Source organism: Mirounga leonina, unplaced genomic scaffold, assembly GCF_011800145.1.
Source record: "Mirounga leonina isolate KUSES-001 unplaced genomic scaffold, KU_Mleo_1.0 Mir_151, whole genome shotgun sequence".
Lineage (NCBI taxonomy): Eukaryota > Metazoa > Chordata > Mammalia > Carnivora > Phocidae > Mirounga > Mirounga leonina.
This window is the reverse complement of record NW_023270377.1, coordinates 61,700,864-61,716,319: the sequence shown is the minus strand read 5'-3', so window position 1 is coordinate 61,716,319 and position 15,456 is coordinate 61,700,864. Positions and strand designations below refer to the sequence as shown.

Below are 15,456 nucleotides of genomic sequence, written 5' to 3'. Positions count from 1 at the left end.
CCTTCACCGTGGTCTCCCCACCGCCCCCATTTTAAATTAGTTACCAACATTTGAAAACCAGAATATTTGACATAAAAATCTGGATTTCTGTATTTTCTTGACAAATCTGACAATATGGCACCTCGGGGCCTGCATTCCTACCTGGAAACAATCTAACATTGCTGACTGATTGTCCCCAGTAAGGAGCAGCGTTCTCCATTTTCTCACAGTCCCAAGGGGAGCCTCAGTATCAGTTACCTTCATCATAGGAAGGTCAGGCCGCTTATGGCTCATGTGGGCATTTTAGTGGGAGCCCCAGTCAAACCCGATCCTCTCAGTTTTCAGATAAGGAGAGGGAGTTTCATTCAGCTGTGAAAACACTCGCTGTTGTCACACCATTGTCAGAACAGGAATTAGAACCCAAGTTTTCTCACGGGTATTTTCATTACACTGTTTTGTTTCTTCATTTTTAAGAAGTAAAAATCTGTTAAGAGTGAATGCTTCTGTGATGATTGCCATGTAAATCAGCTGTTTTTCCAGAAATGTCATTAAAATCCCACATCCTGTTGGACTTGCACCGTGCAGGGTGTTGATGGGGCCGGCAATGGCTCTGGATATGGCTACATATACAGGGGAAACAGGTCGGGTTACTGTCTGGACTTGAACCTCTGCCTAACTCCTGGTCTCTGTTTTACAGTAGTGCTTTCTAATATTTCAATAAATGCTGCTGAAGATGTCCTGCTTAGAACATTATTTACCAGTCTTTCAAAGCCTAGGAAATCAAGTGCTTTCCTCAAGGTCATTCTCCAACCCAAGAAAACCATTAGTTGAGTTAATCTCTGTATATACTTAGCTGTGATGAAGATCTATAGCTTTACTTTATGAAATTATTATTGAAAGAATATTGATATTATACTAAGAATTTCTCAACAAGAGTTGTTTTTTTTTTCTTCTTCTTCTTCTTTTCCCTCATTGGATCTGATAATTCTGGACTTTAAGCTGATAATTATGTCATTTCAATCAAGTGCATTTTGAGTCAGATTTTGCTACACATCCTAGTTACCTGTGGTCCACCACAATGTTTTACGTAACTCTTCTCAAGAAAATCAAGACATGAATTATTTTAGATGATGATGTATTAAATCATCCATAAATATTTATGAAAACATAACAGTTGAAGCATGTACTATTTGGCAAAATATTAGTTGAAGATAACAAAACCTCTAAAAATCAAAGTAATTATTGTTTCTTTTCTAAATGTATTTATAGAGTATATGCTGTTGTTTTTACAAAACGCACATAACGACTTTGTCTTTAAAGGTAATATAACTTGGTTTCAGTGGTCAGGTGATTCCTAAGCAAGAAGCTGAGGGATGATGAAAGATAAGAATGAAATTTGTCTCGTGTTGATGGGACATTTGGGGGAAAGGAGAAAAGAATGTTCTTAACGTGGTGACCTTTGGTCATTGGTTCAAGTCCCCCTGCCCCAGTGTTTTCCTCAGAAGTTCACTTCAATCCTTTAACACTTTACGATGCATTTGTCTCATCTCATACTCTTCTGCACTTGTCAGAGAGCTCGTTCCTGTCTGGGATCCCTTTGTCAAAGCTTTATTTGAGATTAGTAATGTTAGTTTGCAGGAATCCTCCATCTCAACACAGTCTCAGACTGCTGTCACCAAGCATGAGAAAACTGGGGCATTAACAGCCAGGGGATTCTGCTCCAGGGCTGACTCCACCATACATCCCTCCTCGGTTCCCAGAGAGAAGCTCTCTTCACCCACCCATACTGAGGGCTATCTGTTGGGTGACATGTGATCTTCGGAAGGGGAATAAGATGAGATGTGTGTTCATTATCTATAATTAATCCCCAACAATTCCACCCCCATCTGCCATAAAGCCCAAAAGTCCCCCATGTGATGAGATTTCCCATTTTACTCTAGTTGAAGTCTCCTGGAGGGATCCATATGGAGGCAAATTGCTTTTGCAATGGAAACTGCTTAGGCAGCAAGAGGAACAGCTTCTCACAGCCTTGGAGAAAATGCCTCCCTTTAATAATGATGGAAAAGACTCTTCTGCTTCCAATTTATTTGCCAAACGTAAGTGGAATTGAGCTCATTTGACTCATTGTTAATATATCCATATATTCAAAATGTCTACATCTCCATATTCAGGAGAAAAATGTCAATATCATGAGCTTTCACGATGAAAAAATCAAGACAAGCAACTTGAGAAACTGTCCAATCAAACATACTTTGTAAAGAAAAGCGAAGTAATTTATTATTGCTGAAACTAGCTCTCAAGACGAGTGTTGAATCCCTTTCTTCTGACAAACTATTGATTGGATATCTGCCTTGGAATGTTAAATTGGTGCCTTCTCTAGACCTATTTCAGTATAACAGAAGGGAGATTTTTAAAAATACATTATAAGATGCCCTTGAAAGTTTTATTTCTAAATGCTTTATATTTATTTACAATCTGTAAATAAATTCAAGATCCAATTGGTACATACATACACAAAAAACCTTGCCATAAGAGAAAGTCAAAGACTTGGTTTTAAAATGTGCCTCATCTCTTAAGTATTATAAAACTGTATATTCTAACACTCTTCAGTGAACTTTGTACAATGATGGAAATGTTCTATATCTGTGCTGTCTAATATGGTAGCCACTAACCACATGTGGCTCTTGGGATCTTGAAATGCAGCTAATGTAATTGAGGAGCTGCATTTTAAAATTTTATTTACTTTTAATTAATATAAATCTAAATAGTCATGTGTGTCTAGTGGCTACTGACGGATCAAATTGCATAGTGCTTTTCCCTGAAAAAAAAAAAAAGTATTTTTTATACTGTCACCTGTCCACCATTCTGTGTGAGACAACATGAAGGGTATTAACTGCTTTATTTTACATGAAGAAAGTGAAGCATCAGTGATTTGCTCATATAACATGGACAAGGTACGTTCACCCCAGCCCAAAGATCTTTAATTAACCCGTGGATGTTATTTGCCAGATGAAAATAATACTAGTTACTGTAACAAGGTCTAAGACATGTATGGTGACAGGAAAATCCCATTGTGAAATTTACATATAAAAAAAAATCAACTTGTGTGGTAACTGACACTAAACATTTCTGGGGCTGGGAGGACCAGAGTGTGCCTTTAGAAAGTAGACTCTGCGGCATTTCCCCCAAGGAGACCCCCTGCAGATATAAGATGCTCTCTGTGCACAGCATCTTCTCTCTGTCCTGCAAGCTCGAGCCACCCTGGTCTCCCTGGACTCTTAGCTCTCTGTTGCCTCAGCTCCGGGGCTCTAGGTTCCCTCTCCCTGCACTGTGTCCTAGAACTCTCGAAGGCCCACAGAGTTGGGTAGAGTTTTATCCACTATTCATGACCACATTCTGGAAGTTTGGATGACCTTCTGACCAAGTTTTCCTGCTTGTCTGGGTCTACCGCACCTGTATGCTGTGTATTCGGAAACTGGTCAAAATAGGATCCCTAGCGTCCAGTTGCACCTGTGGATTTTGCCCTCGTTGAATGGCTGTCCTGGCCATTCTGGAAATTGCAAACAGCTTTCTGGATGAATATGTGGACCTCAGTGCTGCCAAGAAACCAAGGTGGAGTTTTAGATTTTTCCTCCTCCCTTACCTTTAATGTTTTCTGATGGTGATTTCACACTGAGAGTAATGTGGTGCCGCTTGTTAATTAAAAAAAAAAAAAAAGACTTCTGTTTTTCTTGAAAAGAATTGTTAGCAGCAGGAGAGGTCTACAAGAAGCAACAATTTCAGAAACTTCTGCCAAATGACAGCGACTTATGGGGAAATTCTAGGAATTAGAAATGCTTCCCTTAAGCTGTCCAAAGGACAAGTGTGGTCTCCATCAAATTTGAGGCTGGTTTAGGGTAGAGTACTAATTACTGTCTTTGCTAGTCTTTGATGGAGATCACAGTAATGACTTGGGAGGGATCACATCTCATTTCTTTTGGCAGCACAGAAGTGATTGCTCTCAGGGAGGGAGAAAATTCAAAGACTGAGGTTATCAAGGTTAGCGTAAAGCCGCTTAATTATTTTCTGTTTTGAATTTTTTAATTTCTTATAATTTTTTTTCCTCTAACATTTTGCCATGTGATACTGAAAAGGAATCTGTCCTCAGCTCAGAAACCGTGATTATTTCCCCCAAAAAGCACTACGTTCAGAAGGAGCTGCTGGGATGGGGAAAGGTAATGAGCAAAGGGCGGCAGCTGTGGTTCTGCCGGGTGGGGTTCGGGACACAGTTCAGGGCCCAGCAAGAGGAGCGTTCGCTCAGGCAGGACCTCGGCCCGGTTCCAGGGCTGGCTCAGGGGAGACCAGAGACCATTTCCCTGGGACAATCTGCATACTCTGCAGGAGCAGCAAGCCGTATGTGTGCCTGGAAAATAAAGCCAGAACGCATTAAGATGAAGAGCTTCTTTCCTCCGCTAGTTGTCACCTGCCCATGCACATCCCTTGGGCCAATCACAATCTAACTTCTGTCCAAGGAACTGACTTCTCCCTGGATTCACTGTGTGTCTTATGAATAGCAGTGGCCAGATTGTCATCCTTGCTCACACATTCTGCCATTAACGGGGGGTTTTCTAAAGGTGGCCGTTGCATTTACATATCACTGCCTTTCCTAGACACCAGCCTTGCCCTCAAGCTCAATAATTCCACGTTAAAAGCATCTGGTCCTTGAGATTCCTTTTTCTACAGGATCACTCCAAACTCTGCCTTTTTACAATTTTTTGAATGAGAGAAATAGTAGAGGTGTTGCTATTCTTCTATATGAAGATTGCACGGACTTAAAAAAAAGGGAAAGTAAGTATTCCTGTCTGACTTTGTGAGATTTTATTGTGCATCTCATTCTCTTAGCTTCGAAATGTTGATACTCTGCTCATGTTGGCCAATCGAGAGGCAGTGTCACATATCCCTATGTGGATCCCAAAGGGGATCAGAACACAGCAGGAGAGGTGCCAGAAAATTCTAAGACAGATAGATGTATGAAAGACTTTGAGGAGTTTGGTAACAAGCTCCCCGGACTGGAGTCATTGGACCTGCATTCTAGGCTAGTCTAATGGGTTTCTGCATCTAACCACTGTGATGGTGGGAGGCCAGTTAATGTTGGAGGCCTCAGTTGAGTAATTTCTCCAGTAAGGGATTTAAAATGGGCTTAGAATGGAAGGTTCATGTGCATTCCAGCTCTGACATTCTGCAACCCTGAGGGTCTCATTCAATCAAATCAGAAGAAGAGCCAGAGCATATTAAATTTTACTTATATGCAATGAAAAAGGCTGTAAATTCTAAAAATCACTCCATTTTTAATTTGCTACTTTAATAAAAAATTTTAGATTTATGTAACCCATTTCAATCTTTAAAACATTCTATTCCAATTAGAATCCGATTTTTATAGCTATGGAAAGAGATGCATGGAATAATTTAACCGATGTTACTGGACAAAATTAACATGAGAATATTCAGACTTCCTGCTCACCTATCTTACAAAAGAGACCCTATAATTAAATAACCAGCTCCATTTCCCCTTCCTCAACAACCTAATGAGGAACCTTTCCTTGCAGGTAGAGATAATAAAGGGGTATACATACTAACAGGCTGAGTGAGAAGGAGAGAAGAGAAGGGAAGGAGAAGGGAAGTTTGCTTTGTGGCAGAGAGATTGGAGGTGCTTAACCAACTGTGCCACGTGGAGAAAGTGACTAGAAGCTTGAAAGAGCATTTTAGTAGGTTTGTTGTGGACTAGTTATGGATCTCCCAAAGATGTAAAAACAAAATTTACTTCTTAACTCTTTATGGCTATCGAAATGTGCTTCTTGAATGTGACACAAATTCTAACACCAAATTATATGGTGCCAAGATTTTTGAGGACTGCCTGTGCTAAATGAAAATTAGAGATCTCATTCCAAATTGCTTCTAAGATCTTCTGCAGCTCAAACAGGACCCCTCCTGTCCATGCTTCTATTTCCTCTTGAATCTCCCTGGGTGCCTACCTGACAAATACTTTATGTGCTAGAGGTGCAAGGATGAGTTCAACATAGGCCTGTGGGCTTGGAAGAATTAGGTTGAGACTCTAACCAGCTACAGATTCGATGGTAACATTATTCCCCACCTCTTCCAACCCTCTGTGGTTCAAGTCCATTCTCTTTTTGCATCACTTTCTTTTCAACTCCGGCTATATTGTGCCAGTAGAATCTGATCATTCCCAGACTAACAACAATTTCATATGTGAGATGAGCCATGGTGTGTGGCTTCTGACCAGATGACCACAGCATGCCTGCTCTGCCTCCAGGAGGGAAGAAGTGAGGAAGGAAGCAGCTTTCTTCAACCCAGGCTTTATTCCAGAAGGAACAGCCTCCAAAGAGACTCGAGCCTGTATTTCACTAATCTGGCCTCCCCTCGCCTCAAGGGAGTCTGGAAAAGTAAAGACTTTACTTTACAGCCTCTGTAACAGAGGCCAGCAAAGGAAAGTGATGTAGAATTGGGGGTCAAGCCAGCCAGCCTACGATACCCACCAGAACAACTTCTCGCATATTTAACGGTAAATACAACTTAGGGCGGCATCCCTTACCGGCAGCCTGCTAACTGGTTTCACAATAACATACAAAAACTATGAGGGCAAAAGACTTTTTAAAATTATGAAATGCTTTGTGAATGTTATCACGGGGTAGATTTAAATGATTAATTGGATTTTCATCTTCCAAGAACTTTTATTAAAACATCGCTCATCTCTTCGTTTGATTCCGTACTTGGTGTATTAGGAATACGTACTCTGGACAAATAAATTCAGAGTAGTTTCTTTCTTTCCTGTAATTATTCATAATAATCTTAGGCACTTGTTCTGGGTCACCTTGGATGAACATTTCCCTTTCTATCACCAGCCATTCTGTTGTTCTCAAATTTATCCTTCAGTATCTGAGAGTAGGAGTTGTACCTGAATCATACAAAGGAGGGAACTGCCAATTCACCAGCCATGCATTCTTCTTCTTTTTTCTCCTGCACATTCGGTCTTCGTGCTGCTTTATTGGGTTGAGTAGTTGCATCCAGACAGCTCCATGCCAATCACGTGTACCCTGATTACTCATTATGAGCCTTAGGATACCAGACATCTCGCTAATGAGCACATTATAATGCTGGCCAGTGTTAATTAGATGATAATCATGTGCACTGCTTTATTTACAGTCTATCCATTTAAATTAATTGGGCATTTAATTGAACACAGTGTGAAAGAAATTGGAATTGGGTTTTAAAGTTTATTTAAGTTATTTTCACCTCCCATCTCTTATAGGCAGGTGAGATTATTCACTTGATCTGGAAATTTAGAGCAAATACAAATGGACTAAATGCTTATTTTATAATGATACACACGCATATGTAAATTTATCTCAAGATGTGTTTGGAAACAGCAACCAAATTTGCAATTTTTTTATCTCCACTAACATACTTATGTGATCTGATTACAGAAAGATTCTGCATGCATAAGCGATATTAATAAATCCAACTCTTAGTTGGAAATATGAGGTGGGATCCTAAACCAACCTGATGGGAATGTTCTGGTATTTTCTTACGATAGGAAATTTATATTTAATTCATGAATAAATATGTGGCAAACTATACCTAATTATGATCCTATGTATTTTCCTCTTTCAGGACACAATATCAAAATATCCCAGGGTTTACATTTTTAAATGAATATATAATTGCCAAAAACTGCATGCATGAATGCACTACTAAATTCAAAGTGTCCTTTCATTGAAATAATTTCCTAAGAGCATATGTAGAGTACACCCAGAGTAACTATATGGAAAAAAGTTTCTCAACAAAATCATGCTCAAATAATAGCATATCCGATTTGTGGTCATCCACTCTCGTGCAATTTTGAGATGTATCAAATGACTCAAGATCTCTTTTCTAAATAAGGTGGGAAACACGCTGCTCCAGTTGTTTATAAGAATTGTTCATAGAAAAAAAAAACCCATAAACGGTTCTTCTAAATTAATTGAAAGAAAACATGTCTTGGGAAGAGAACTCAAGGGGATTAGATCAAATGGCAGTTTTTGCAGTTATATTGTGTTACATTAAACAATCTTAGTTTTCTCTCTTTGTTAACTCAAACAGGTAAATCAAGTAAAATAAATGATGTAAAGAATTTTAATCACTCTGATAAGGGCCAATATGATTCTGTTTGTAACTTCTGACATCAGAATGTTTGATTCTGCTAGGTCTTATCATAATGCTAGTTAGTCCAAATGAGTCATGATCTTTAACTGAAACAAGTTTTACCAAGTTTCCAGGTATGGTATAAGAACATGTTCCAAGGGAGAAGCTGGGCTCATGTTTTTGTAAGACTCAAATCATGTAGGATCAATGAAGGCCCAAACCAGGAAATTCATGAAACTGGATATTCTAACCCTGTCTTTCCAATATAGTAGCTTCAGTCACATGTAGCTAGCAGGAACGTGACAAGTGGCTAGTCAGAGCTGGGCTGTGCTGTAAGTATAAATACACATCTGATTTTGAATATTTAATATGATGAAGGAAACTATCTTATTAATAATTTTTATCCTGATTACAGGTATTAATAATGTTTTGTATATATTGGGTTAAATGAGATATATTATTAACATTAATTTCACCTGTTTCTTTTTTCCTTACTGTGACTAGAAAATTTAAAATTACTGATGTAGTTTGCATTAGTGACTCATATTTTTATTGGAAGACACTGCTCTAACTTAATGGGTTAGTTGTCTTGGGGCTGACAAATTATTGACTACTTGTAAAAATTTAAAATGATTATTCAACCATGATGTATTGAGCTATCACTTTATACCAAGTACTGAGTAAATTACTGGGGGTATTAGGAACCAAACACAGTCCCAGTCCTCAAGGACCACAGACATTTAGTATGTGCAGGGAGCTTTGTCCACGTAGAGGACAAATGGCTGGAAATAAAAGCTGCCAAAATTTTGGTAGAAATCTTTCCAGATATCTCTTTATGCATACAGGTACATATAAGCTCATAAACACAGACACATACACACACATAACAGATGTGTGAGGTGTGTGTGTATGTATATCTGTGTGTGTGTGTGTGTGGATAGAGGGAGAGAGAGAGAGATGGACAGAGAATCATACCACCCATAATGATCAGAAACTCACTTCTACACAACATATAATGGACATCATTCCACAAAAACAATATAGGTCAATATCATCATTTTGTTGGCTTCATGGTAAACATCACTATATATAGGTGTCTCAACCAATTTTATCTTTTCCCCATCCTCTTTTTTTGAGCTTTTAGATTATTTCCAAGTTATTCTGAGTAACGCAGGAAGAGAGAACCATGCTCACTTTTGTGATTAGAAATTTAGCATGCACTATGAGAACTGGGATTCCTGGTGAATCTATTTTGGACTCCCCTTTTCCTGTGATGTGTCTTTCAAATCCAGTTTTGGTATCTACTGTTTTAAATATTGTGCCTCTGTGCTATATTTTTTCTCCTTTTGTTTTAACTTTTTAACTTTATTTTTAAATTTAAGATATACATGTACATAAATCTTTCAGCTGCTTCTTTTGGTATTTACGTTCATCTTTCTAAAAAACTTTTTTCTAACTTTATTGAGATATAATTGACATAAAAGATTATATTTACCTTTGTCTCTTTTTTTTTTTAAAGATTTTATTTATTTGAGAGAGAGAGACACAGTGAGAGAGGGAACACAAGCAGGGGGAGTGGGAGAGGGAGAAGCAGGCTTCCCGCCAAGAAGGGAGCCCAATGTGGGGCTCGATCCCAGGACTCTGGGATCATGACCTGAGCCGAAGGCAGACCCTTGACGACTGAGCCACCCAGGTGCCCCTTACCTTTGTCTCTTAAAGCAATATGTTTTATTGACATTTGCTTAAATTTTTTAAGTTTAATTGTTAAATTTAATTTTTAAATTTAATTAAATTTTTTAAATTTAATTTAAACAAATTGACATTTGTTTAAATTTGTTTAAATTTTTAAGTGTTTAATTTCTACCAGGGAATATGAGGAATACACCCATACCCAAGGAATATGAGGAATACACACAGATCCTCATGGTAGAAGCTATGCAAGCTTCCCCACACCTTTTTTCTCCCTTTCCATAACCTGTCTCTAATTTGGGTTTAGCTCAGCATTCAGCATTTACATTGATATGGCTTTGTAAATAACATTCTTGGGTGGGTCATGTAGTGTAATATAAATATATTTCCTTTCATGTATAAGTTTTCTTTTACTCCAGAGTTAATAGTTAATAATCTTCTCTCTCTTTCTCTCTCTCTCTGTCTTTCTGCATTGCTAACTCATCGGCAAACTCTGCCAGGGGCAATGTCACCATAGTCTAGCAGCATCACATTTTTCCCTAGACACATCCCTTGTGGAACCTCATTTCCTTGTTTCAGTCAGGCTTGGCTGCTCACTGTGTCTCCAGCAAACCGGGTTCCTGGGATTTCCCTTCCTAATCATCCTGGATATTCCCATCACCTCATTCTTTTTTTTTTTTTTTAAGATTTTATTTATTTATTCAAGAGAGAGAGAAGGAGAGAGTGAGGGAGAGGCAGAGGCAGAGGGAGACGCAGACTCCCCGATCAGCAGGGAGACTCAATCCCAGGACCCTGAGATCATGACCTGAGCCAAAGGCAAATGCTTAACCGACTGAGCCACCCAGGCACCCCCCCATCACCTCATTCTTGAGTTAGATCACCTGTTTCCTAGGTCCCATATCTTCCTCCTTCTTCATTTATTTTAGGGAAAGCCTTCTGTGGCTTCCTGAGAAAAGATGTATGGGGAGGGAAAGTTTTGAAACCTTACATGACTGAGAGTTTCTTTAGGCTTCTTTCACTCCTGAGAAGAGTTTTCTGGATATGGAATTCTAGAATGGAAATAATTTTCCCTCAGAATTTTGAAGGCAAATCTTTACATCTTCTGACTTTTAGTGTTATTGTCAAGAGATTCTTTGTCATTATGATTCTTTATTATATGTAACATGTTCCGCCCTCTCCTGGAAAATTTGACTATCTTCTTTTCCCAGTTTTCTAAGATTGCCTAATAGTGTGCCCACAGAGGATCTTTACTTATTTATTATATTCGACACTTGTTGAACCCATTCAAGTTGAAAGTTTATATTCTCCAGTTATAGGAAATACCTTTGGACCATTTAATAATTTACTCCCCTCTAATCTTTCTTTCTGGAACTGCAATTAGCTAATTATTATACCTCCTGGGTTGTTCCTCTAAAATTTTTCTTTTTCTTTTTTTCTACTTTTTGGCTCTATATTTTTGTCTTACCTTCAGGGAAATTTCCCCAACTTTGTCTTCCAATCCTTCAATTACTCTTTCTCCTGTAAACTTTTATTATTTGGGGTTATAGCATGAACCCATCCTGAAAACATTAGAAACTATAGAAAGACTTGAGATAAGTGTCAGATAGAACAGAGAAAGCAAGTACCCACATTATCTGAGAAACATTAATAATGTAAAATTGCAGAGACCAAATCTTTGCTAGTGACATAGGATGTGGGATAGATAGGGAAACATTGGCGCTCCCTGGTGTTGTAAAATAAATTTGCAACTTTATTTATTCTATATTTTTAAGGTTATAATCCTTTACCTTGTCCCTGAGCCTCAAAAAACAATTGTTTTCCCACATTATTTCAAGCCCTCTGTTGTCAACCTTATCCCGCTCATCAATAACTTTCAAGTACCTTATTTGAAAAATGACTCTTGTTCATTCATTTTTCACACCTCACACATTGCACTCCAGGAAACTGACAGCCTCCCAGCACGAAGCTTATGTTCTTCTTTGAAATGTGCACTTCCACAAACGGATTTTGTTCTCCTTTCTTCAATATTACAGGATGAGCCCATGCATACTGCAAAATTTAATTCCTTCTTGCAGGCATCTTTATTCTGCAATGTACTTGTCTCTGCCATTTTTCATGACTTAACTAAAGTGCTGTCCTCCACCCTCTCCCTCCCTGACTTGGCAACCATCAGTTCTTCTGACTTACCTAGTTACCTTGCTAAACCACCTTTATGGTTATTTACCAGGAAACACTGGACAGACACATAAATAATATACCTCATTATACAACAGCTCAAGCTTAATTTGTAGGCAGAATTTCACTTGTTGGCCATGGGAAGAAAACATATATACATCAAGTGCATTTGGGAAAGAGATAGAGCAGGAAGACATCTTGAGGGCAGGACGACTTGATAGGAACTGCTACTGAATTTTTCACTTCAGTTGTCAAGAGTTCTTTTTTTGTATTTTATCTGTATGTTCATTTTTGTGAACTCTTGTTTTTATTTAAATAGATGGGAATATCTCCTCATCTCATTATGTGAATTTATTGGCATTCTTTGACTGTTTTCCAAATCTTTGCATTGGCTCTGTTACCTCTAATATCATTGTTCTGGGCATTCTATTGTTATCATTTTGTTTTTTGTGTTAAAATATTTCCTTAATGCCTGGTGATTCTTGACAATCTATTCCTATGAAAGAGTGAGACACTGAAAAGCCAATGGGTATGTGTTTTTGGCAGGCAGGCTTCAAGGTAGAGTAATCTGGTTGGGGAGTTTCTGTGGAGGATCTCTGCCCCTGATAGTCTCTTTTCTATAGTCTCTTTTATACCTCATTATTCCTCATTATGCCTCATTAAAAGATAGTCTCTTTTCTTTTAACTGGATTAGCCAGTTTCCCCAGAGGCTACTCCTAAAATCTCCTGCCAGAGGAGGAGGGAGCTGGAATTTTTTTTTTCTGTTCATATATCACTTTATATTCAATCCCCTTGTCTTTAGCCACCCCTTCAAATGTGACTTGGGTCTCTAAGTGCATGTTTCTCAGTGAGCTTCCCCAATTCTTTTGCTAGAATTAGAGAAGGGCAGCCATCCTGCTGCAGGAGGGGTGTGTACTTCTGTTTCCATACAGGCAACCAATGCGGAGGGTGGTGACAAGGATTAAAGGCCTGGGATAGAGTCTTTGTCCCAGGTTGCTGTCCTTTGTCTCTCCAGTCTATTCATGAAATGAAGACAGTGCCTTTTATTTTGTTGTAGCTTCATATAGTGTTATACAAAAAAAGCCACACTGGCAGATTGTAGTGCAGTAAATGTTGACTCTACCACCCACCTACTACACCCTGAATCTATAAATCCACACTCCTAACCGGTAAGTCCCTGCAAATACTTGCCCCTTTCTGCCTTTCTCAGCCTGAGAGCCCTCCTTTTCCTGTCCCCATCCTTAGAGATGAATGAATCTGCTTTCACTTGCAAGAAAACTTTAGTCAAGAAATAGTTGGTTGTCAGTCCTCCTGTTCTTTTCACATATGACCTTGGTCCAGCTTGATAAACAGGCACTGAGTGCCTATTGTGAGTGCACTAGGCTCTCTGTACACTGAAGTTTCTAAAATTTGAAGGATAGTCCTCTGCCTTGAGGAATTCAAAGTCTCATTCACTCTGTGACTTCTTGTTGATTCCCATGTAGTAACTGGGACTGGCTTCTGCATGGAGAAAGCCACTGGGTAATGGCTGAGCACCTGCTTGACATTGGATTCTCACTCACACTAACCCTAGTTTCTTTCATTTTCTATATACAGATTTTTAAAACTAAGATATTATTGAAGGTCATTAGAAATTAGCTTGGATCCCAGTGTATGACAATGTCTGTAAAAGTAAAATATTATCACTTCTCCTTAAAGAAAAAAAAAACCCACGGCCCTCCTGTAATTGGCGCCTCATCTGTGCACGACGTTCTTGAGTCAGCTCAGCTGATGGGGGCTCCTGTGGTGACGAGTTTGTAGTAGGCTCCTTTCTGGTCCATCAGTTCTTCATGGGTCCCCTTTTCAATCACTTTCCCCTGTGACATGACAGCAATGATATCTGAGTTTTGGATGGTAGACAAACGATGAGCGATGACAATGCAGGTCCGACCTTCTCTGGCTTTGTCCAGGGCGGCCTGCACCATCTGCAAAGAGAAGGTGGAAAGCTGATGCAAAGACACACGTTTGTTCCTTGGCCCAACATTGCAAGAATTCTGCTGAACGCTACTTGAGTAACATTGTGATAAACAGGGGTTAAACCCAAAGGTTTGACAGGAGGGCAAGGATGACACACGTATTTGCTGACTGCAATGCATCAGTGATTTCAATTGCGTTCTACAAGCTGAGAAATTTCAGTGAAGCAAGAATGAAGCAAACTGGAGGTCACTATGTAATTTTACAATACTTGATGGTCTAGTTGGCAAAAATGAAACCAAGGAAACCGTGTAAGATAGCAGTTAAGTGGTCATTACTGATACTGTTCTTCATTGAGGACATTTTAGTTCTCTCCAAAATGGATCCTGATTTTTAAGGAGTTAATTGTAAATGGTAAATTTCCTCATTCTGTTTTGCCCAATTGCATTTGCTTTCATGCAAGCTGCACATTAGGTACCACCTCTTACTTTGTGTTGTATGCTATCTACCTGCTCTGCTGTGTAACTTCGAAATTATAAAATATGAAATGCCTTACAGATGACCTAGATTACTTTATTTCACTTAAGAAAGCTAATTACTTACCCTTGAAAAAGTGTCACCTAGCTTAGACAGTCTTAAAAACAATTCTTATTTTAAAGTTAAAATACAATTTTTTATTTGAAACAATCCCATTTTGCCTCACTTCCTCTCGATTATTGTCTTTTTGTTCCACCAAGTAGTGCCATTTATACTGTCCATGAATCAGGAAATTGAAAATAGTGCCATTTTATAAGGGCATATATTACAGCAAAAGCCTCATTTATAATGATCTAAGGGACTTTAGAAAATCAATACATACCTTTTCACTCTCTGTGTCTAAGGCAGAAGTGGCTTCATCTAGCAGCAGGATTTTAGGGTCTCGTACAATGGCCCGAGCAATAGCAATACGTTGTTTCTCTCCTCGAGATAGCTGAGACCCTTGGGCCCCAACATTAGTTTCATATTTCTGGAAAAAGTATGGTAAGTTTGAGACGCAGGAACAGTCATTGCTCCTATGCTGTATGGAGCCCACCTCAAGGACCTCTCTGTGGATTTAAACAATTTTTTTGTTTTTTGAAATTGGGAATACTAAATGAGTCCTTCTCTAAAGGATGTCAAATCCACTTAGGGATATAAGAAAAATATGGGGTTTGTTGGGAAAATAGGGGATTTTATGTCCCCTTCTCTGCATTTATTTTAAGTTTGTTTTTTTTTTTTTTTTCCTTTTTCCCTGTCTATGAGATCTCTCTGATTTAAAATTCCCTGATTTCCAAACTCTTGTCTGGAAGATCTTCCCAAGGTGGAATGATGCAAGGGCCCTTTGCGAGATCTTCTGGTTCATCCTCTTATGAGAAGGCATCCTTCTGGATCACAAGCCTATGTGCGAAACTCCACTCTGCTGCTTATTAGCATGAAAAATTATTTAAATTTCTTTGAGCGCCA

The 15,456-nt window shown here is 38.8% G+C and overlaps 1 protein-coding gene across 1 annotated transcript in view; it reads right to left on the bottom strand.

Moving 5' to 3' along the window:
* Positions 1-13,044: 13,044 nt before the first annotated feature.
* Positions 13,045-15,456, bottom strand: part of ABCB11 (ATP binding cassette subfamily B member 11) — a 78,963-nt gene continuing 76,551 nt past the window's right edge. Inside the window, exons 26-27 of the mRNA XM_035007830.1 lie at positions 14,834-14,980; positions 13,045-13,985 (exon numbers count right to left, since the gene is read on the bottom strand). Of these exons, the coding sequence (XP_034863721.1) occupies positions 13,785-13,985; positions 14,834-14,980 (348 nt within the window). The 3' untranslated portion in view covers positions 13,045-13,784. The remainder of the gene's footprint in view (positions 13,986-14,833; positions 14,981-15,456) is intronic.